Source organism: Ipomoea nil, unplaced genomic scaffold (genome assembly GCF_001879475.1).
Source record: "Ipomoea nil cultivar Tokyo-kokei standard unplaced genomic scaffold, Asagao_1.1 scaffold0202, whole genome shotgun sequence".
In the NCBI taxonomy this organism is placed as follows: domain Eukaryota; kingdom Viridiplantae; phylum Streptophyta; class Magnoliopsida; order Solanales; family Convolvulaceae; genus Ipomoea; species Ipomoea nil.
Window position 1 is genome coordinate 29,700 of NW_017616630.1, and position 24,400 is coordinate 54,099.

The 24,400-nt window shown below is 42.1% G+C and overlaps 1 protein-coding gene and 1 long non-coding RNA gene across 4 annotated transcripts; one reads left to right on the plus strand and one right to left on the minus strand.

Annotated features, from left to right (window-relative positions):
- Window positions 1-2,682: 2,682 nt before the first annotated feature.
- Window positions 2,683-4,191, plus strand: LOC109189036 (caffeoylshikimate esterase-like). Its single transcript, XM_019339740.1, has 2 exons — window positions 2,683-3,498; window positions 3,573-4,191. Exons 1-2 carry the CDS (start codon window positions 2,749-2,751, stop codon window positions 4,023-4,025), a joined length of 1,203 nt encoding a protein of 400 aa, XP_019195285.1. The 5' UTR covers window positions 2,683-2,748; the 3' UTR covers window positions 4,026-4,191.
- Window positions 4,192-4,407: 216 nt separating this feature from the next.
- On the minus strand, window positions 4,408-6,756 carry LOC109189045. Of its 3 annotated transcripts, XR_002055534.1 has the most exons (4): window positions 6,582-6,756; window positions 6,398-6,475; window positions 4,725-4,869; window positions 4,408-4,612 (listed from the first exon to the last, which is right to left on the minus strand). It is a non-coding gene; the product is annotated as an uncharacterized LOC109189045 (long non-coding RNA). The 3 variants fall into 3 exon arrangements; XR_002055531.1 differs by lacking the exon at window positions 4,408-4,612 and having other exon boundaries at window positions 4,619-4,869; XR_002055532.1 differs by lacking the exon at window positions 4,408-4,612 and having other exon boundaries at window positions 4,619-4,906.
- Window positions 6,757-24,400: the final 17,644 nt, after the last annotated feature.

Genomic DNA, 24,400 nt, shown 5'->3' on the forward strand with positions numbered 1-24,400 from the left:
ATTCAATGTAGTTGAGTTTGTACCAGAGCAAAGAAGACGACGTGTTTCCGAACCGGTGAAGCGTCATCCTGGAGGTCTCCACATGCTCCGACGAGAGCTGCAGTTTCTTCTGGAGATCGTCGATGACGGCGCGGCCGCTAGCGTTGATGCAGAAGTGTTCGAAAGCCTGTTTGAAGTCGGGAATGTAGGGTTTCCATTTGGGATTGAAGAGTTTCCGATCGATTACGGTGAAGAAGAAGAGGAGCTGCTTCGACGGCGGGAGAACAAGCGAGCCGATTGTGGTTATGTTGGATTTGAGGGTTTCGCCGGCGATCACCATTAGGTCTTTTGAGAGGTTGATTCCGACTTTCCCTTGCGGATCTTCCTACTTGTAAACGCAGGGGTAGGCTTTATCGTCGGCGGCCTTGTGCATGAGCCGGTACTTGGCCCGACCTGAATCGCGCTTCTTGTTGGACACGAGAATCGTGGCGCCGCCCAGTAGACTCAAACAAATTTGTTTGTGGCGTTGGACCTGATGAAGATTGCAAATTGGGTTGTAGTGCCAGCAATGATGAATTATGCAATGGTGTTTGGGCGATGGATTGTGTCGTGGCAATAGGTGAAGGCTAGGCGGTGGAGTGTGTCATGGCAGTAAATGAGGGCGGCTGGACAGTGGCTTGTGGCTGGGCGATAGACTGTGTTACAACAGTGGATGAGGGCGGGCGGCGATGAAATTACATATATATTCTCAGGGGTCACGGTCAAATAGACGAAGGACCAAATCATGTTAAAATTGCAAAGTTAAGCACTTAATTGATTAAAATTGAAAGTCGAGGATCAATTTGTGAATTTAGCTATAGTTGAGGGACCATTTTGGATATTTACTCTAAAAAATTTGAGAGTGGGTAGAATTTGAGAATAAATCTTAGAGTCCACAATAATAATTTCCTTATAATATACGGCCAAATTTACTTTAGTTAGTACAATAGTTATTATGTAAACCACGGTCCAAAAATGAAGTTTTACATAATTTTTTTTTTCACGCAACCCGTTGCAATATACATTTTTATAACTTATAATGTACATTATTCTAACACATAATGTATATTATCTTACTCAAAAATTTCATTATTCTAACACATAAAATACATTATTCCAACCTATAATGTACATTATTTTACTCTAAAAATTTCATAATTCTCACACATAAAATACATTATTCCAACCTATAATGTACATTATCTTACTCTAAAAATTTCATAATTTTCACACATAAAATTCAAAAACATCATTTTGAATCGTACTCCACAATAATTTGCCTAGTTAGGGCATCCCCAATAAGGGGATTGTTCGCGTTGTTTTAGAAAAAATTGCTTACATGGATGAAAAAGAATGAAGTGAGAGAAGGTTTGGAATTTTTTTTTGGAGATTTTGCTTAATATGGGATTTTGTCAACTTGTGGGCCCAACTGAAGAAAGAGACAGATGGTGGTTTTGGTTTTTGCTTTTTTAATTTACTTTTTCTTATTTTGTTTTGGTTTTTATGTTTTATTTTTATTTCTTTCCATTTCCGCTTTCCTAATCACATTTACAAAAATTCTTCAAAAACTACACCAAAATGAGGATGCCTTTAGGGTATCTCCAACGGGAGGGCAAATTCCATCCCCAAAACACCATTCCCTCAAATTTCACCCTCCAATGTGCGTTGCCATCGCGCTATAACACCAAAAGAAATGGCGTTAATGAACAGTGCAGCGCTATATTTGGCGCTGCACTGTTCATTCGCGCTATAATGCAAAATGTCCCATTTGTCCTTGTTTTTTTATAATTCCAAGTATATCCTTTAATTGTTTTATATGTAATTTTTTATTTTGTTAAATACTTATATTTAAACTTTGTATTATTAAATAAAAATTATACCATTTTAAAGATCTCATTGAGACGATCGAAAATATTGAATATATATTAATTAAAATTCCAAATATATTAAATATAACTAGAACATAATAAAAGTTAAAATACGTACGACATACATCAAATATGGCTAGATCATAATAAAAATTAAAATACATACGACATAATAATAATATTAGAAAATACAACACAATTTTGAACAAATATAATAAAATTAATAATTTCCTAGTCCACTCTCACTTCCTCCGTAATGCATTGATTGAGCATTTGTGGGTACGATTTAATAATTCCGGTAATTAAATGTATTAGATATTGTATGTTGTATTATTATTGTAGAATAAATTAGATTTTAAAAAATATTGTTAAATTCGATTTTTTTAAATAATTAATGTTATAAAAAATTAATGTTAATAAAAATTATTATTTACATTACAAATTATATTTTATATTAAACTAATTAAGTTCAAACTAAATTATATTAAACTAACTAAATTCGATCTAATAATTGAAAAAGAAAATTATTTCAGTGTAAAAGTTTGGTGTTTTAATGTTTTGGTGTAAATGGGTTGGAGATGAATAAAATTTGGTGTGAGAATATACTGAGAATATTCCTTCTGATGTGACATTTGCTGAAAAAATTTGATGTTTTAGAGATGAATGGGTTGGAGATGCTCTTAGTATTGTTATTGCAGCAGCACCGAAACTAAGTGGACCCCCACAAAAGAAAAGATACCTACCACCAACTCTGTTTACCAAAAGAAATTAGGAAAGAAAACGGAATCTCGTCTCCAACAACTCCGTATCTTTGAGCCCAAGCATCACTCCCACTACATTTCACCTTCATATCACTATCACTATGAGAATTTTAATTTCAAAAATCCACTTTCCTTCAATACCCACCCACAATTATATAAATCCCACCTCAATCCATCATCTCAAATCCCCAACCCTATCTTTCTCACACCGTCCACCCACTACTCTGCCTATCTCCGGTCGCATTCGATCTTCACAACGACCCAATATGCCGTCGGAAGCACCGCCGTCGCCGTCGCCGTCGCCGTCGCCGTCGCCGTCGCAGCAACTGCAAGCAGCAGTGCCGCCGCCTAATTACTGGGGCGACATGCCGGCGGAGGAGTACTACCCCTCACGGGGGGTGCGCAATACGCAGTCGTATTTCGACACCCCCAACGGCAGACTCTTCACGCAGTCGTTTCTGCCGCTGGAGAAGAGCCAGCCGATAAAGGGCGCGGTTTTCATGACCCACGGCTACGGATCCGACTCCGGATGGTGCTTCCAGGAGATATGTATCAACTACGCTACCTGGGGCTACGCCGTCTTCGTCGCCGATCTCCTCGGCCACGGCCGCTCCGACGGCATCCGGTGCTACCTCGGCGAGATGGACAAGGTGGCGGCCGCCTCCTTGCACTTCTTCAAGAGCGTGAGGTATAGCGATGACTACAAGCATTTGCCGGCTTTCTTGTTCGGGGAATCCATGGGCGGTCTGGTCACCATGCTTATGTATTTCCAGTCCGAGCCCAATACATGGACTGGGATCATCTTCTCCGCCCCACTTTTTGTCATACCTGAGCCAATGAAGCCCTCTAAGGTAAGTTTAATTTACCACTAAGTAATATTTTTTCACTGAATCTGATACTGATAGATAATCTGGAAATTTTGAAGGTGCATCTGTTCGTGTACGGACTGTTATTTGGGCTTGCGGATACATGGGCCTTGATGCCGGACAACAGAATGGTGGTGAAGGCGATAAGGGACACGGAGAAGCTGAAAATCATCGCCGCAAATCCAAGAAGGTACACCGGAAAGCCCAGAGTGGGAACCATGAGGGAGATCTCCCGGCAAACGGAGTACGTCCAGAACAACTTCCACAAGGTCACGGCGCCGTTTCTGACGGTGCACGGGACAGCCGACGGCGTCACGAGCCCGTCGGGATCGAGGATGTTGTACGACAAAGCAAGCAGTGAGGACAAGTCGCTGAAGCTGTACGAAGGACTGTACCATTCTCTGATCCAGGGTGAGCCCGATGAGGACGCGGCTCGTGTTTTGGCTGATATGAGAGCTTGGATTGATGAAAGAGCTGAAAAGTATGGCCCCAAACTAAACGCCACCGTTTAAGTATTATTATTCCCCCTCCCAACTCAAGGCTTGGCTATTATTCTCAAGACATATAAACCTGATGAAACTTTATATCTGAGTTTTTAGGTTTAATTCTTAATTCTCAAAGAATTATGTAAAAACCATCCATTATTATTGGGAAAATTTTCTACTTTGAAAGATTTTATTTGTGAACTATAATCAGTGTATCTGTTGTGTTTGGTGAAATGTAGTAATGTATTTGAACTTGAAAACTACTACAGTACTACATAAGAGAAGAAAGTGATATAACTTACCACCAAACATTACTTAATAATAAAACCAATCTGTAAGAGTGATTTTCACTCTCTCACAACTTATAGATTATTGTAATTTTAGAAAATCAATAAAAGATAGTGAACAAGAATTTGATAACATACCAAAAAATGCAAATGGTGGGAGCTCACTACACTATGCCTTGGATGGCCAAGCTGCCTGTGCTAACATGATAATTCCCGGCCACGATGACACCAAACAGCCCGAGTGCTCTACCAAATATCTCTTATCACGAGAATCTTGATGAAGAGTGTTGAGTTTTGTGCATCAGATAAAAGCGCAGCTGCTTTCGCCTTTGTTAGAAGATGGAGAAAGTGGATCAGTGGATGTTAAGAATCTAGGAAACAAATGAAGACATGTATGTATATATAAGGATAAAGAGGAAAAGCATTCAAGCCTACCCACCCGCATACAAGATTGGCAAAGCCCACAATTATCCCGACAGAGGCAAAAATTGCATAGCCAGACTCTGGTGTATGGATCTGGGATGCAGGAACACTCTCAAGCTTTGTCTGGAGAATGATTGCCACAATAACTCCATATATAGCAACTGCCTCGCAAAAGATTACACTGTGAGGGCAAAGAAGCTGCAAGATTTTGATTAAATAATACACTCCATAGTCCATATTAGAATTAGTGCAAAATATACTCCTTTTTCTTCAGTGTGTCTACTTTTTCTATTCTTTAAAATACATATATAATATTTGAAATTTAAGCACATATGGTAGACATCCTTTTGCATATATAGCTTCATATTTCATACATTTATATAATTATATAAGAAATTATATTATATTGAAAAAGGCCCACTTTAGATCCTTGGTACAGAGAAAGCTTAAAATTGGAGCATTTTGTGAGATTTAACATGAGGAGTGAGGACCCTAGAAGAAACACATCATAAAACATTCAATCAGATGGTCTTTAACATGTCAGGTTCATGCTTTGTAAAAACATGCCTAACAGTCATCAGTGTCCTCTAGTTATGACCACATCATATTTAGATTAGGCATAGAAAAATCTGTAGAGCAACTCAAATGGTTTCAGGGTCCCACAAAATAGATGATCAGATTTAAAATGGAAGATATGAAAATTTATCCACAAGGTTATACACGGTAGCAATCTATGAAAAATATGTAGAGCTCAACCTGAATCTAGGCACAATGCTAAAAGAGCAAGAACTTGAACTAACACAATCCAGGAAAATTCACGCAAGTATTAGCATTTAGAAACGCTCATTGCTAGTATGACTGCGAATCTCATCCGAGTACTAGCAACACTTCATCAATGCTGCAGTATGAGTTTCCAATTCAATTGAATGCTCCAATACATGAATGTTAATGAAGCTCCATATAGTTGAAATTACTTCTTTAGCTAGGCCATTAAATGAGCAGCAGCTAATCCTTAGGAATGTAAACAGTTAGAACTTACACCAACTTAAACACAAGAACTTAGGTACAAATAAAACATGGGGCAAGCCTACAAGTGCAATAAACAAGGGTTTTCTAGTCACCATGCATTTGGTAAGGGTTCCTACCTTGGTGGATCTATAACCCCCTTTCTGAAATTTCCAAAAAAAAAAAGAAGAAAGAATTATATTCCATTATCCAATTAGATGCTTGAATTGCAATATTTTTTTCTTCACACCAGCTAATTTAAACATGTTGAGATTCTTAGCTCTAACCCTTATCTCTACATCTCTACTGTACATCAACATTGTTAATTGAGTAATTCTATCTAAGACTCACAATTCAGCACTATCACCGCTGTGTTCAGTAAAGCCTATCATCAATTAACAATAATTCCATACTGTAAATTGACCACAATTTTTAGAATTTTGGTTGACTATTAATTGCATGTTGCTTAAGTGGTTAAATTTTCTAGAAATCCATGATATGCTGTGTGTTCCTTCCAACTTGATTTCACACCAGATTAGAAAGTAGAAACCGCTAAGTAAAAATGCAAGCACAAACTGGTATGCTTATATAATATTCCGCATGCATACTAAATTAAAGACTTCTCTCAAAACCAAACATCAACATTTTTAAAAAGATGAAATTTGAACATAAAAATAAATTCACCTGATGAGATTCTTCGAGGTAATGCGAGGCGCTTTGATGGCAACACCAATCAAACTACTTTCTGTTATATATATTCCTCTAAAATCCAATAAAACATATTGTTAAGCGGGGAATGCAGAAATAAGACACTGGAATTGAAACCTAATGAATGATGAAGGCGAAAATAGAAGAGATGTCGCCATACCAGGCAGCACCGAGCACTGAAACGCCGATGGAGATTGCAATTCCAATGGCGGAGAATGTGTACGGAGAGATCTGCACCATTGCTTGCTTCCATGAGCTCGATGCGACAGCCATGACGGTGAACAGAATGTTTGGCGTGGATTCAGAAATATGAAGATTGATTGGAATTGATGAATGATAATCACTGCCCAAAAGTTAGGGCAAATTATGCCCTGGACCCGTGTCCACATTGAATTGTGGACACGGGCACAAAACGACGTCGTTTTTAAAAAAAAAAACGCGTCATTTAGTTAAAAAAAAAAATTTCGCGCGCGTTTTGCCGTTAACGGCGTTATTTTTTTTTATTTATTATGAATGTACAGTTATGCCGTTATGAATGTACAGTTATGCCGTTATGAATATACAGTTATGCAATTATGAAATTATGAACACAGAGCTCTAACATTATGAACTTACAATTATGAACATATATAGTGATAAAATTATGACCATGGAGCTTTAAAATTGTGAATATAGAGCTTCGAAGATTATGAATGTACAGTTATGGAGTTATGAATGTACAGTTATAGAGTTATGAATCTGCAGTTATGAGATTATGAATCTACAGTATGTAATTATGAATGTACAGTTATTGATCGAATTATGAACAAAGAGCTCTAACATTATGAACTTACAATTATGAACATATAGTGATAAAATTATGAACATAGAGCTCTAAAATTGTGAACATAGAGCTTCGAAAATTATGAATGTACAATTATGGAGTTATGAATATACAATAATGGAGTTATGAATGTACAGTTATAGAGTTATGAACGTACAGTTATGGAGTTATGAATGTATAGTATTAACATATAGGAATAAAATTATGAACATATACTCTTACAATGAAGCGGTCTGAAATTAAAAAAAAAAAAAAAAAAAAAAAAAAAAAAAAAAAAGGAGATAACAGTGCCTAACGGCACTGTTACCCGTGTCCAGCAAGCATGCTGGACACGGGTCCAACGCATAACGATTGAAAAGTTAGTTCCTCAACTATATTTATATGTATGTATTGGGCTGATTGATTAGGTCTTTACTGAAATTGCGATAAGGCCCAATAACATTTTCTCCGCAAATTATATCGAGTACCGCGGTGCATGATCGATCATGCACCGCGCATCAAAACGACATATTTTTGTAAAAAATAGGGATAAAGTACAAATAAGTCACTGAACTATTTGGGAAAAAGCAATTAAGCCATCGAACTCAAATAACCCTCAAATAAGCCATTGAACCCGAAAAAAAGAGCAATTAACATTTTTAACAGGTTAACTCTAGGTTTTTGCTGACTGAATTGTCAAATGTTTATTTTATTTACAATTTTTTTATTATTATAATCCGCACCTACATAGTATTTTAAAGTAATTATAATCAAAGTAATTTTGTCTTGTCTAGATCTAATTTATTTATTTATTCTTATTTTTTAAACAAAAGATCCAGTGAAAAAATAATAATAAATAAATAAATCAAATCTCGACAAAGACAAAACTATTTTGATTATAATTACTTTAAAATATAATACTATCCAAGTGGATAATATTAATAAAAAATAATAATAATAATAACCGTAAATAAAATAAACATTTGGCAATCCAATCAGCAAAAATCTGGAGTTAACCTCTAAAAAATGTTAATTGCTCTTTTTTTCAGGGTTCAATGGCTTATTTGCTCTTTTTTTCCGGGTTCAATGACTTATTTGAGAGTTATTTGAGTTCGATGGCTTAATTGCTGTTTCCCAAATAGTTCAGTGGCTTATTTGTACTTTATCCCTAAAAAATAACTCTGTTCTTCAGTTTCATTTTGTATGCACTGCAGTTTCAGTTTAACACAACTACAGTTTCATTTCGATATAACTACAATTTCATTCAATATGTATACACTCAAATATGTGAAAATGTTATTTAATTTTATTTTATATACACTATAGTTTCATTAAAACACAACTACATGATCATTTCAATATAATTACAGCTTCATTGTACAATATTATACGCTCAAATATGTGAAATGTTATTCAGTTTCATTTTATATATACTGTAGTTTCATTTCACCACAACTACAGTATCATTTTGATATAACTGCAGTTTCATTTGATAATATAAAAATAATACATGAGACAGTGTCGGTTTAGACACACTGTAGTGTCACTCCATTATAACTGCAGAAACGGCACCATTTTGACGCGCGGTGCATAATCGATTATGCACCGCGGTGCACGATATAACGACTACATTTTCTCGGCAAATTATATCGTGTACCGCGGTGCATAATTGATTATGCATCGAACTTCAAAACGACGTCGTTTTGTTTAATGAAAAGAAACGGCACACATTTCGCACCGTTCCGCAAAAAGTAACTCTTTTATTCAGTTTCATTTTGTATACAATGCAGTTTCAGTTCAACACAATTACAGTTTCATTTCAATATAACTACAGTTTCATTCGATATTTATACACTCTAATATGTGAAAATGTTATTTAAAGTAATTATAATCCCAATAATTTTGTCTTTTCGAGATTTGATTTATTTATTTATTATTATTTTTTCACTAGATCTTCCATTTAAAAAAATAATAATAAATAAATAAATTAGATATGGACAACCAAACTATTTTGATTATAATTACTTTAAAATATATTACTATGTAGGTGGATTATAATAATAATAAAAAATGTAAATAAAATAAACATTTAGCAATCCCATCAGCAAGATTTAACTTGTTCAAAAATGTTAGTTGCTTTTTTTTTTTTTTTTTTTTTTTTTTTTTTTTTTTTTTTTTTTTTTTCCAGGTTCAGTGGCTTATTTGGGGGTTATTTGATCGAGTTCGATGGCTTAATTGTTGTTTCCCAAATAGTTCAGTGACTTATTTGTACTTTATCTCAATATTATACCATGGGCCAGAACTCACTTTATATGTGAATCGTGATCCAAACAACATTTAAAATTTTAAATTATGTATTATGTACATGTAATTAAAATATAATGTATTTTCATTTAATTGATTATGTACTTGTAAATAATATGAATGTACATAATATGTTAATTCTAATAGATACATAATTTGTTAATGGTAAATTGTAATAGGTTATGTAAGCTGAGAACATTAGGGTTGAGCAATTCCCGGCCAACTTGAAAAAATCGGCCGAACCGAAATTCGAATAAGCATAACCGAACCAAGCCGAGGATGAAATAAAAAAATTCGAACCAACACCTGATACGACGTCTGTTTAGAGGATTCAGGTGGGGGGGGGGGGGGGGGGGGGGGGAGATATTTTCATATCTGACCTGCCCGAATATCCGAACTAATACAGGGTTACGTTTGGTTAGTACTATACGACGTCGTTTCGACTTAGTATGTATGTATGTATATATATATATATATATATATATATATATATATATATATATATATATATATATATATATATATATATATATATATATATATAAAATGACGAAGCCCTTTAGTCTCTCCTCATTTACGCATTCACCATCTCTTGCTAGGGTTTTCTCTCTAGTCTCTTCTTTCAATCTCTCATCTTTGAGCTCTGACTTCTCTCTTCTATGATTTTCTAATTTCTATGAGAGTTTGAGACAGTGAGACTTTGAGTTCTCTATACTCTATAGTTCATTATCTTCTTCCACCCGTTCTGTACTTCGGTAGTCCGGTGGCCGTGGGTTCTGTTCAAGTGGTGGAAGCCCTACTGGTGGAGTGGTGGTGTCGTAGACCCTTCGAGTGGTGATATCTGTGCAAAGAAGCCCTTGTTCTTCGGGGTGTTTGGGAGAAACGAAGTAAATCGCAAACCCTAGTTTTATAAATTTGATTTATTCAATTTATTGTCATATATTGTTCATTCGTGATATCTTTTGTGATATATTGTGAATTTCTTTGACAATATTGTGATATATTATGGTGGAAGCTATCACAAACCCTAATTTAATAAATTTGATTTCTTCAATTTATTGTCACATATTGCGAATTTATAATATGTTTTGTGATATATTGTGAATTTGTTTGACAATAATGTGATATATTCTGGTGGAAACACTGTTTATTACAAACCCTAGTTTTATAAATTTGATTTATTCAATTTATTGTCATATATTGTGAATTAGTAATATCTTTTGTGATATATTGTGAATTTATTTGACAATATTGTGATATATTCTCGTGGAAGCACGGTTTATTGCAAACCTTAGTTTTATAAATTTGATTTATTATGTCCCTTAAAGGCTTAAATGTGAAATTTCCCATGTTGAAATTTTCATATATTGGTGGAAGCCCATAAGTGTGAAATCTAGAATATGATGGTAGATGAATGATGGAGATATTATAAACGGGCTCGAAGCAGGCCAACCCAGGAAGCTCGAGGAAACCTCGGTTGGAGATGACCTCGGACCTTGGCTGGAGGCGACCTCAGCTGGTCGACCTCAGACCTCGGCTAGAGGCAACCTAAGCTGGAGGCGACCTCGACCAAGGGTGCTCACAGTTAGCGGCGACCTCGACATGGGGTGCCCTCGGCTAGCAGCGGCCTTGGCCCGGGGTGCTCTCGACTTTGCGCGCTACGTGCGTGGACTCGGTCAAAGGGCGATCCAACCGCCCACCCTATTCTCATGGGGCGGTTGAGAGGAAGTTAGTATAAAATGCCTCATCATTGTCTTGCTTAGGACATCTAATATCTTGTCTAATTATTACAACTACTTGTAATCTTCATACAAACACGATATCAATGTAAGAATTGTTTCCGCGATATATATTCTTTGTCTTTCCCATTTTACTATTTATTCTTTATTATCGGGTTTAGTAATTCGGGCTACCCTGGATTAATTAAATCCATCATTGGTGCTCTTGTTGAGAGTTGACGTGTAAGCTCGAGCGTGCTCCATAATGCACTAGCTATGGCAAGGTCGAGATCCAAGTCACGTAACTCGAACGGCTCCTGTAACAATCGTGCCTCCCCGACCAGGGGCGACCTCAACGGGACCGCCAGTCAGCAATGAACCCTTTCTGTGAGGTCTGTGGGTGACCTCAGGGATCGCCTCACCAACCACTACAACGGTGGGTCGGCTCCTACCACCCCCCTTCCGTGTGACAACCCAAAAATAATTTTCTTAAATCCTATTTTATTGGGACCGGATCCACAATAAACCGGGTACAAGAGTACAGAACGGGAGTAGGGCGCTAGGCCCAACACGATGCGTATAGAAGCCCGAGGTACAGGCCCACAGGATGGGCTATAGCTGACTATGCTACTGATTGGAATCAAACCCGGGTGACTGGATTGAGAGTATGAGATCAAGACCACTGGACTAGTGTGCCTGTCGTGTATGAGTTGCCCTTAGCCAAAGATCCAAGGCCCCTATTTATAGCAAGCCCCCCTCCTGCTCTAGCGTCCATGTGTCCCATGCAATCCATCCCCACTTCCCCATTTATCGCTACGCAAGCGGGCACGTTCGCCATACTTCCAAGACTCCCGCGCATTCCACCCCGGTCCACCATGCTCGGCGCACCCGCCCAACACCCCCACGGGAATGGGGGGGGGGGGGTGCTGTTGACAATCTAGGGGGCGCACTGCCCTCGCTGGCCGCGCCTCGGCCTGAGGTGGCCGGCGGGACCCGCCGCCGGCCAGTCGCCGGCCGGCCATGGAGGCTGCCCTGCCCGCAAATATCGGTCATATACATTTGCTGCGCTTTGGTAAACATTGGTTGTTGTGGGTTAGTGGTTAGGTATGTGCTTGTTGTGTGGGAGGTCTTGTGTTCAACCCTCTCTGGCAGCATTTGTATCTCTTTTGCGTGGTCTTCTCCCAGCCAGAGCTGCTATCTTCCACAGGCGCGCTGGTGGGGCGCTGCTGGCACGACCGGTGGTGCACCCCCCCGCCGGCCATGCCTCGCCGACGGGAGTCCGGCGGGCTGGGTCCACCACCGACCTGCCGCCGGCGGTTTGTGCCCCGGAAATCTTTCTCTCTCTTCCGTTTTGGGCCACCACGCCCCCTTGTCTTCTTAGCCCAATAGGACTTGGGCCAATCTCCTATCATCATCACCCCCACTTGGGTCAATACTATGCCAATAAAATGGACCCCCGGCTCCCATATCCCCATCACAAGTTCCCTAGTTCTTTTAGGTATCTTGATGCCTAAAGGAAGTAGAATTCGGTATCACCACCTCCTTTCTTTCCTTTTCTTAACCTCTCGCCGCCACCTTCCATTATCACCATTGTTGTGCGTCACGCCATTACTCCGTACCTCCGCCACACACCGCACGTTGCCCTGGCCTTCGCTTCATCACCTAGTGTCGAGAGGTCAAGGTGACTCCTCTATTGTCACTTCTTGGATGCTTCTTGCACTGTACATCTCTTTTGTTGCATTTATTTAGTATGCTTTTGTTGATTTCTCCATGATGCACCTGCATGCTTCTTTTAAATATTCAATGGATGTCTTTGCTCCTTCTCCATGCTACACCTGCATGCAACCTTCTTTTTTTTTTTTTTTTTTTTTTTTTTTTAAGGATGAAGGTAACTGAAGATTGTAGGATGGGGTAGTGTGGGTTGCGATAACCCACACGCCCCCTCCGCCAACGCCATGCGGCTTGCCGGGGGCAAGTCCGCGCGTGTGGGTTGCGATAACCCACACGCCCCATCCGCCAACGCCATGCGGCTTGCCGGGGGCAAGTCCGCGCATGTGGGTTGCGATAACCCACACGCCCCATCCGCTAACGCCATGCGGCTTGTCGGGGGCAAGTCCGCGCGTGTGGGTTGCGATAACCCACACGCCCCATCCGCCAATTCCATGCGGCTTGCCGGGGGCAAGTCCGCGCGTGTGGGTTGCGATAACCCACACGCCCCATCCGCCAACGCCATGCGGCTTGCCGGTGGCAAGTCTGCGCGTGTGGGTTGCGATAACCCACACGCCCCATCCGCCAACGCCATGCGGCTTGCCGGGGGTAAGTCCGCGCATGTGGGTTGCGATAACCCACACGCCTCATCCGCCAATGCCATGCGGCTTGCCGGGGGCAAGTCCGCGCCTGTGGGTTGCGATAACCCACACGCCCCATCCGCCCGGCAAGTTCGCACATGTGGGTTAGGGCCAGCATACATAGCACGTAAGAGCACATAGTTGAGGTGGCCGTGGGCCAAGCATGCAGAGCACATAGGAGCATATAGTTGAGGTGGCCGTGGGCTAAGCATGCAGAGCACATAGGGGCACATAGTTCGGGAAAATAAACACAATCTTTACCTAACTAAGTGTTCAAGTGTACTCACCAGAGTAGCGTCTCGATGTGCTAAGTGTGTTACCTTATAGGGTAGCTCCTCTTGCGAATCAGCCATTTGGGCGTACCTCGGAACCTTGCTAGGATGGTAGAGACTACAAACACGGGCTAATCGTAGCGATCCCCACAGACGGTGCCAATGATGGTTTTATTGGGACCGGGTCCACCATAAACCGGGTACAGGAGTGCAGAACGGGGGTAGGGCGCTAGGCCCAACACGATGCGTTTAGAAGCCCGAGGTACATGCCCAAGAACAGCGACCCAAATACAAAGAACAAGGCCCACAGGATGGGCTATAGCTAACTATGCTACTGATTGGAATCGAACCCAGGTGACTGGATTGAGAGTATGAGATCAAGACCACTGGACTAGTGTGCCTGTCGTGTATGAGTTGCCCTTAGCCAAAGATCCAGGGCCCCTATTTATAGCAAGCCCCCCTCCTGCTCTAGCGTCCACGTGTCCCATGAAATCCATCCCCATTTCTCCATTTATCGCTACGCAAGCGGGCACGTTCGCCATACTTCCAGGACTCCCGCGCATACCACCCTGGTCCACCATGCTCGGCGCACCCGCCCAGCACCCCTACGGGAAGGGGGGGGGGGGGTGCCGTTGACAATCTGGGGGGCGCACTGCCCCCGCTGGCCGCGCCTCGGCCTGAGGTGGCCGGCGGGACCCTCCGCCGGCCGGCCATGGCCCGTGGTGGAGGCTGCCCTGCCCGCAAATATCGATCATATACATTTGCTGCGCCTTGGTAAACATTGGTTGTCGTGGGCTAGTGGTTAAGTGTGTGCTTGCTATGTGAGAGGTCTTGTGTTTGACCCTCTTTGGCAGCATCTGCGTCCCTTTTGCGTGGTCCAGCTGGAGCTGCTATCTTCCACAGCCGCGCCGGTGGTGCACCCCCCGCCGGTCCACCACTGACTGGCCGCCGGCGGTTTGTGCCCCGGAAATCTTTCTCTCTCATCCGTTTTGGGCCACCACACCCCCTCGTCTTCTTAGCCCAATAGGACTTGGGGCAATCTCCTATCATCACCACCCCCACTTGGGTCAATACTATGCCAATACAATGGACCCCTGGGTCCCATATCCCCATCATTTATAAAATCCCAAAATAGCTATTTCCACTCTTCCAAAAATTTTATTTCGAAAATGGTGTATGAATTAAATATTTTAAATCGAGTTTTTAAATAAATTCAACACCAAGATTTATCCTATTTCGAAAATCCTAAGTTTCGGGTACATTTATGTACCAAGTTTTGACCCAAAAAGTCAATTTGAGTGAAACCTGAACCAAGTGTTTTAATTGGAAACTATTTTCAAAAATCAATTTTTGACCCAAGTTATCCAAAATCATTTTTTTAAGACAATGGTCCATGATACAAGGTGAAACTTGAAATGTCTACAAGCCTTTGTCTGATCTTTTTAGAACAAGCAAGTAAATTACCCATTTGCCCTCAACCAATCATTTGGTTTCTACCTAGAGTTTTGGATCCTATTTTATATCTACTATTCCATTGCCTTCACCTGATCCCTTTCTTTTGGCCTCTCCACTCTTTGAGCTCTGTAGATTGAAGAAGAACATCACAGTAAGCATTTTTAACTTCCATTCTCATCCATTCATTTCATCTTCCTTTCTAGTTCTTCCATCCTTTGCCTTCAAACTCTGAGATACTATCCTTAAGCTTTGTTTGTGTTGTTTGTTGAGGCAAATAGGTGGTGAAGGAGGTAGTAGTTGAGTAGAGATGAAGGGGGGATCCACACAAGAATAAGAGAAGAAGAAGCACAAGGTATAAACCATGGACTCCCAAACAAGTTTTTAGCTCTAAATGCTAGTAGTATGAAATAGATGTTTAGAAATGCTAGATAATGTTTGTTGTTGAGCTATTTGTGTGTTGTTGATGGTCTATGATTGATTTATTGAGGTTTGGAAGTGTTTTTGTTAATCTGAGAAGGCTACAGGTGTGGTAGAAGGGGTCTAGTGCACACAGATAGTGCACCAGTAAGCCTAATGGATCTAGCCAACGGACCTTGGCAAGGTTCGCTGGCTAGACCCGTGAAGCATTGGACAAAGGCAACGGATCCCAGCTAGATCCGTTGCCAAGGACCGTTGCTTGGCGGATCCAAGTGGTGGTGGGGCTTCACAAGCCCCGTCACCAAGCTCCGCTAAGCCAAAAGATGGTTCTGGCCGGGCCCTCTGTGGCTCAGCTACGCGTTGTTCGGACCGGGACTCGTGGGCCCTTGAGGCTCGGACACTCGGGCTCGTTACGACATACTAGTAGAAGTTAGTTTCGTTTGATTTGAGTTAGAAAGCATGATTTACAAATTGAAATGTGAAAATTGAATGCTCTGTTAATGTGGTAGTCTATGAACTTGCACTAGTGAATGAAATTGCTAGCATCTGAGTACGTTTTGAGTTGAGAAGCATGTCTAAATACTTGATAGTATTTGTTGAGAAGTTTTTCTAAGTTATTGAGAATTTGGCATGGACAGTGCATATTTCCCTTGCTTCACAGTGAATGAGATTTTGAGCATACTTTCACGGTAAAGAGCATGTTAGCATATTTAAAGGTTTAAAGTGCATAAATGGCTCTAAGTAAAGCCTAAGTTCTATTTCAAAAACATATATCTATTTTGGAAAATCACTATATATTTGCATTGAGAAGATTGCATGATATTTGATTTCCAAAATGTGAGAAAGAGAAGTTGTTGAGATATATGTGCATTGCAAAGTTTGCATATGTTAAAGTTTATGGCATGAGAAAGAAGTTGCATGAGATATATCTTTATGCTATCTATGGTGAGGAAAACAGAGTTTTGGAGGCCCGTTAGGACTATGTCCTTTCGGAAGAAAAGAGAAAGAAAGAAAGTTTGAGAAAGGAATGAAGCGGTCAGAGAGGACCAACAGATATTTATGTTGTAACTTGGTCCATATTCCCGAGTTGCTAGGTTGGATACTACCCGTCGGGCTTGGAATCCTGGTTAGGGGGTGTGCACACTGACAAGTACAATACCTGATTCCATAGAGATTGCGATAGGAACCAAGAGAGTGGTTCTGTGGGCGAGATGAGTATTAGGCTAGCTAGATGTCGAGCCTGGATAGGTTCGTTCATGATTCGTGGAGTTCCTACGTCGCCCGCGAGTTCATAAAGAAAGCAAGAAAGTAAAGAAGAGAAAAGCGAGTCAAGAGACTCAAGAGAAAGAAGAGAAAAGCGAGTCTATGTGACTCAATAGATATTAGCATATATTATATATTATTAGTATAAGTCAATAATTGTTATATTGACCTTGTCCTTAGCCATCTGTGTAGGATCTATTTACTAGTAGTATATCTTGTAACCTTATCAGTTTGTTACTTGAATTGAATGAAACACTCGTTCCTAAACTCATCTGGTATCAGATTGCCAAGTCTCACTCCTAAAATCTCTCTTCCTTTTTGATCTGTTTTCGATCCCTCCGTCGACCATGTCGACTTCCAACTCCGAACGCACCCTCACGGCCACCACCATTCCCACGCCGGCAACCCCCACATCCCTCAACTCTGCGCACCACTTTGTATCCCTTAAACTCACCAACCGCAACTACCTGTTCTGGAGGACTCAGATTGTGCCATTTTTGCGAGGCCAAGGGTTGATCGGGTACGTTGATGGTGATACCCCATGTCCATCGCCGATCCTCCTGCCGTCTCCCGAAGCCTCCGATGAAGCGGCTTCTTCCACAGCCAACCCGGCGTATGCTGCGTGGATCCAACAAGACCAGGCGATTCTCTCATTGTTAATTTCCTCTCTCTCAGAGGAAGTGATGTATCTAGCCGTGGGGCAGGCGACTTCTCGCGGAGTGTGGCGTGCGATCGAAACAGCTCTCGGATCATCTACGCGTGTGCGATGCCTTAATTTACTTGGGCAATTTCAGACGTTGCGCCAAGGTGATCAGACGCCAGCCGAGTATCTCGGCCAGGCTCAATTGTTGGTGGAGAACCTCGCCCTTGCCGGAAGACCAGTGTCACTTGAGGAGCAAAACCTCTATGTGTTTAGAGGTTTGCGACCAGAATTTAGGGCCATGGCAGCCACCCTTGCAGTGTCCGGCAATGCAGTATCAATACCCTAGCTCGCTGACTACTTACAGGCCCAACAATTCATCCACTCTGATGAATATCCGACAGTCCAGAATGCGTCGCCGGCGGCCATGTATGCCGGAAGAGGCCGTGGACAGTCTGGGCAGGGAGGTGGCCGGAATCACCGAGGCGGCCAGAACCGGGGAGGACAGCGTGCAGGACAGAATCGCGGAGGTGGCCGTGGTCGTGGTCCTCGCTGTCAGATTTGCAGGGCGTACGGCCACTCAGCTCTGCACTGCTATCGTCGCTATTCCGAAGCACCGCCGCAGGCTCACGTTGCCATTGCAGGTGAACCGGTGCCGGAGACAGCCGCATGGTATCCGGATACCGGGGCTACCTCTCACGCGACGCCGGATGTTGGTTTGCTTGGGCAGTCCGAGGAGTACACCGGATCGGACGTTCTACGCGTTGGTAATGGCACGGGTCTAGGTATTGCTCGTGTTGGTCATGCTATCATTCCTACTGTGTCTAAATCCTTACGTGTCTCAAATATATTACATGTTCCAGAATTGTCAGTTTCGTTATTATCGGTTAATAAATTTACTAACGATAATAATTGTTTCTTTGAATTCCATCCTGATTTCTTTGTTGTGAAGGATCGCACCACCAAAGCCATACTTCTTAAAGGACCTAGTTCGGGGGGTTTGTACAATCTCACAATTCCGCGGTCTCATTTTGGTTTCATAACGGCCCGGGCGTCCTCTCAGGTGTGGCATTGCCGGCTCGGGCATCCTCATAATCAGGCACTACAAAGGGTTCTACATAATTGTCCAGTGTCCTCAAATAAATCGAGTTCCACAGCCATATGTTCGTCGTGTCAGCGGGGGAAAGCATCTCGTTTTCCTTTAGATAGGGTTGAGCATTCCAGTAGCAATGTATTAGATCTTTTATACACTGATATCTGGGGTCCCGCGCCCGTTGTTTCTGCGGAAGGTTTCCGGTATTTTGTTCTTTTTGTAGATGATCATACCAGATATTGTTGGTATTATCCTCTACGTCTCAAAACTGACATCTATAAGGTTTTTGAGCTATTTAGGACAATGGTAGAACGTTTGTTTTCACGTTCTATCAAGTCCATCCAGTCCGACTTGGGCGGAGAATACCGTCGTTTGCATGCTACGTTTAATGCCTTGGGTATAGTGCACAGACAGTCATGTGCCTATACGCATGAGCAAAATGGCCGAGTTGAGCGCCGGCATCGACACATTGTCGAGACTGGGCTTGCGCTTTTAGCCGAAGGCTCAGTCCCATTGCGACATTGGGATTCCGCTTTTGAAACAGCTACATACCTAATCAATCGGCTTCCGTCGTCTGCCCTACAGTTTGATACACCCCACTACCATCTATATAAAACACCACCTACATACACCTTTCTGCGTGTCTTCGGGTGCTTATGCTTTCCCTATCTACGGCCATACAATCGGCACAAGATAGAGTATCGCTCAGCCCCGTGTGTCTTCTTAGGGTACCCAGCTTCCTTTAGAGGTTACCGATGCATGGACATAAACACGGGCAAGACCTATATTTGTCGCCACGTGCGCTTTGATGAAAATGTGTTTCCTTTTGCAACTGCTTCTTCAGTACAGGACACAACACCACCAGTCGCAGAAAGCCAACCATGGGCTTCTTGTCCGGTCATACGAGGAACTACAGGTGGACCACCCCCGGCACCACCGATGAGCTGTACCGCCACAGCTCCACCACAAGTTCGGGCCACCAGAAAAAGGGCCCCAAAAAGACCACCGGGACCACGGGATCATGTGATGCGATTGCGGCACATGACTAAAGGCACCGGTGAGCAACTTCAAGCTTTAACCGCAACAACTGATCCACCGGATCCCACCTATTACACGCAAGCTATTGGTCATCCACAATGGCGTGACGCCATGGACCAAGAATTCAACGCCTTGCTACACAATGACACGTGGCGGCTGGTCCCTCCGACACCCAACATGAATGTGATCGGGTGCAAATGGGTGTTTCGCACCAAGCGAAAGGCCGATGGCTCAGTGGAACGCTACAAGGCACGCCTTGTTGCAAAGGGTTTCAATCAAGTTTCTGGTGAAGACTTTTTTGAAACATTCAGCCCAGTAGTCAAGCCGACTACAGTCCGCATTCTGTTCTCTTTCGCAGTCTCTCGGGCCTGGACTATGCGGCAACTGGATGTCCACAACGCTTTTCTCAATGGCCATCTGGCTGAGACAGTATACATGCGTCAACCCCCGGGTTATGAAGATCCGGACCATCCGGAACATGTCTGCTGTTTACAAAGATCCTTATATGGGCTAAAGCAGGCCCCACGGGCCTGGTTTCGCCGTCTGCATGATTTCTTACTCTCTGCAGGGTTTGTGGCACCCAAAACGGATGTTTCTCTCTTCCACTACTCCACTGGGGATTCACGTGTCTTCTTGCTTGTCTATGTGGATGACATCATCATGATGGGTAATGATTCCACATTGGTAGACACTCTGTTGCAAAGACTGGCGTCCACTTTCAAGATTCGGGATCTTGGAACACCGGGTTTCTTTCTTGGCATAGAAACCATATCCGCAGGGGACTGCATACTCTTATCACAGCGTCGTTACATGAAGGACCTTTTAAATCGAGCAGGCATGACTGACTGCAAACCGCTCGCAACTCCTGCCGCCACAACTCAAGCTGTTACACCTTCGACTGATCCCTATGACAACCCTACTCAGTATCGACGGCTTGCTGGTGCTCTACAGTATCTCACCATCACTAGACCGGACCTGTCGTTTGCCGTGAACAGACTCTGCCAATTCATGCATGCACCCACACATGAACACTGGGGTCTTCTCAAAAGGGTTCTACGGTACGTAAAAGGGACGCTGGATCTTGGATTGCGTCTATCTCCTTCACCATCCTCCGACATACATGCTTTCTCAGACTCGGATTGGGCAGGCTGTCCGGTTGATCGAAAGTCTACGAGTGGTTATGCAGTTTTCCTCGGGACCAACCTTGTTTCTTGGGTATCTCGGAAGCAACGCACTGTAGCCAGGTCGTCAACTGAAGCCGAGTACAAAGGCCTTGCGGACGTCTCGGCAGAGGTAACCTGGGTAGTGTCCCTACTACGTGAGCTCCGGTTACACTCAGAGATTCCGGCCACCCTCTGGTGTGACAATCTAGGCGCCACCTATCTCTGCGCTAACCCAGTTTTTCATGCAAGGACCAAGCATGTTGAGGTGGATTATCACTTTGTACGTGATAAAGTATCCTCCGGGGATTTTAAAGTCAATTTTGTCTCGACGAAAGACCAGCTGGCTGATATCTTCACCAAACCGCTAGCTGCGCAACGTTTCGGGGATCTACGTGCCAAGCTCAATGTTATTCCGTTACAACCTTGTGCTTGAGGGGGAGTATTAGCATATATTATATATTATTAGTATAAGTCAATAATTGTTATATTGACCTTGTCCTTAGCCATCTGTGTAGGATCTATTTACTAGTAGTATATCTTGTAACCTTATCAGTTTGTTACTTGAATTGAATGAAACACTCGTTCCTAAACTCATCATAGAAACCTCCACAGAAAAAGTATTTCTTTTTACATAAGAGCGAGAGTGTATATATATATATATATATATATATATATATATATATATATATAGCATCTTGACATTTCCTGTTGTATGATTTGCATTTAGAGTATGATGAGAAGTACAGTAGTTGTTGTTGCTTATGGGTTGGCATGATAGCATGAGCTTGCTTGTTGAGTTTTAAGTATCTCTTTATCTATCAGGTTGAGCTTGAGTATTGCATGATGAGCTATGATTAGAGATATCTGTATAAAGCATGAGAATTTTGTTTAAGTTGCGTATTTGAGAATAACTTGTTTATATGAAGTATAGGATGCAAGCATATAGAGTTGTTTATGAGCATGTATTGAGATTGTTGTTTAAGTGTTGCAAAGTACTTGAGATTACGTGTGATTGTCAAACGTTTTCCAAATCTATATCTATAGTACTTTACATGGTTGAGTGGCTTTATACTTAGCATTAATTTGCTAACGGGTTTATTTTCCTACTTGTTTTTACAACCCCTTTCAGGTGGGCCCAGTGTTTGAGAGCGCACGAGATAGATTAATGCGTAGCTATGATATGGTAGATTCTAGCTTAGATTCTACTTTAGATATGTGATGTTTAGACGATGTTGACTAATCCTTTTGTTAGTGCTTGGACACCGGGGTTTGTTCCCCTAGTTTTAACGTTGTTTTGATGAGCTTGACTCTAGTTAGTTATCCTTTTGTAACCTGTGCAGTCACCATGAGTGGTGATTGTGGCGGTGACACTCGTATTTTTTAGATTGGTTGGTTTTTAAGTTATTTAATCTTACTTATATATCTTGTTTAATTTAAGTATTTGGGATTTAGCTTTTAGAAAAGTAGGGTGTTACAGGTTGGTATCAGAGCGGTACGAGCCGTTGGGACATAGGAAGAGTAAGCCTTAAGATTGAGTATAGGAACCCTAAGTTGAAGTACTAGGATGGACAAGTTAAGGAATGAAATCTAAGTTGTAAGATCTAAGATGAGGAAGACTCTAAGTTAAGTGGTTAAGTGTAAGAATTCCGAAGTTAAGAAGTTCTTTGAGTATTCCAGTTAGGAACGCGGTGGGATTGTGAGTTTCTTACGCATGTTTAACTGTTTATGTGATTTTCCAATGTGTTTAAAGTACAATTTGCTGTTCTCTTGAAAGTTGAAAGCTAAAGTCGAAAGTTGAAAGTTAGAAGTTAAAACCTTGAAAGTTAAAGTTTGAAAGTGAAAGTTGTTAATGTGATAAGTATAAGAGCTTATACTTGTTTCTTGTTTATGTGTTTTACTTGTTGTGAACCTTACGTTTAGAAAAGGAAAGTTAGAAGTAGTTGTTTCTTAGAGGTACTAACTGAGGTGATCTGTTCTGATCGTGTAAAGGGCTAACGTAATGCCACCGAGAAGAGTTAGGGAAGAGACTCCTCGTTCCGCAGGAGCTGAGCTTTGTCCACTACAGATCTGACTGAGAGCCTACGTCAGCTGACCTAGTTGACTCAGACTATTGGAGCCGCTGTGCTGAATGGAAACAACAGTGGAGGAGATGTGACAAGGAAGATTACTGGGTGCAATCTGCCAAGTTATTTGGGTCAAGAGGACCCTGAGATCCTAGAGAGTTGGATCCGGACCTTCGACAAACTGTTTGATGTAGTCAACTGCCTGCAAGACCAGCGTGTGGCCGCTGTGTACTACTTACAGGAGGAGGCGGACCATTGGTGGGTGATGGAGGGTCCGACACTTTGAGAGAAGGAGAACTTTGCTGGGAGATGTTCAAGGTTGCCTTGAGAGAGAGATTCTATCCTAAACACGTGAAGACTGCCAAATACGAAGAGTTCTTGCACTTGGAGCAAGGAAGCATGTCTGTGCAGGAGTACCATGCCCGCTTTGTGGTATTGTCACGATTTTCTCCCACTATTGCACCTGACGAGGTCAGCAAGGCCAGGAAGTTCGTCCGTGGACTCCACTATGATGCATAGAAGCTCTTTACTGCTACAAAGTTTCCAACTCTGAATGAAGCCTATGACGCAGCTGTCGGACACTCACAGGGCGTTTGGTTCACTGTAATTTCGTTGTAGTTGAATTGCAATTCAATGGATGCCTCAATTACATTGTTTGGTTGGAGAGAATTGCAATTCCATAGAATTGCAATTCCCTCCTTTTATTGATTTGCAATTCATGGGGTACCCCATGAATTGCAATTCAATGAATTTGAGAAAGGAAAAACAAATGAAATTACACTACTACCCTTAGTTGTTATTACTATTATTATTACACAAGGGTATTTTAGTCTTTATACACTTCTTTCCTTCTCAACTCCAAAATTCTATTTCTCCATACCAAACAACATAATTTGAATTCCTACTTTATTCCCACCTTATTCTTTTCCCACCGAATTACAATTCCTTTCCCCCCTAATTCCTTCCTTCCAACCAAACACCTCGTCAAGGATTCAACAATTACATCGGTTTTCCATGCACGGATCAAAGAAGAAGAATGAGGGGAATGACTCACATATGGGTAAGGGGCAAATATTTAATCCTGTGTCAAGAAACAACAATCGGAATGTGGAAAGGAGGAATCCAGTGATGGGACAGGGATTTGGAGCTGGGGGCCATCTAATGTCAGGAGTGTTGCATGCATGAGGTGTGGTAAGGATCACCCTCAGACTACGTGTGGAGGCGGACCTATTGTGTGTTTCAATTGCGGGAGACCGGGCATAGAGCCGTTGTTTGTTGGTACCCTAAGATGGAGAAACCTCTCAACACAACACAAAGCCAGCCCCCAAGAGGCCAGTTCAATCAAGCGCCGAATTGAGGAGTGGGTCGAGGGAACCCTACAGGTGGTGGTCCACACAGGAATG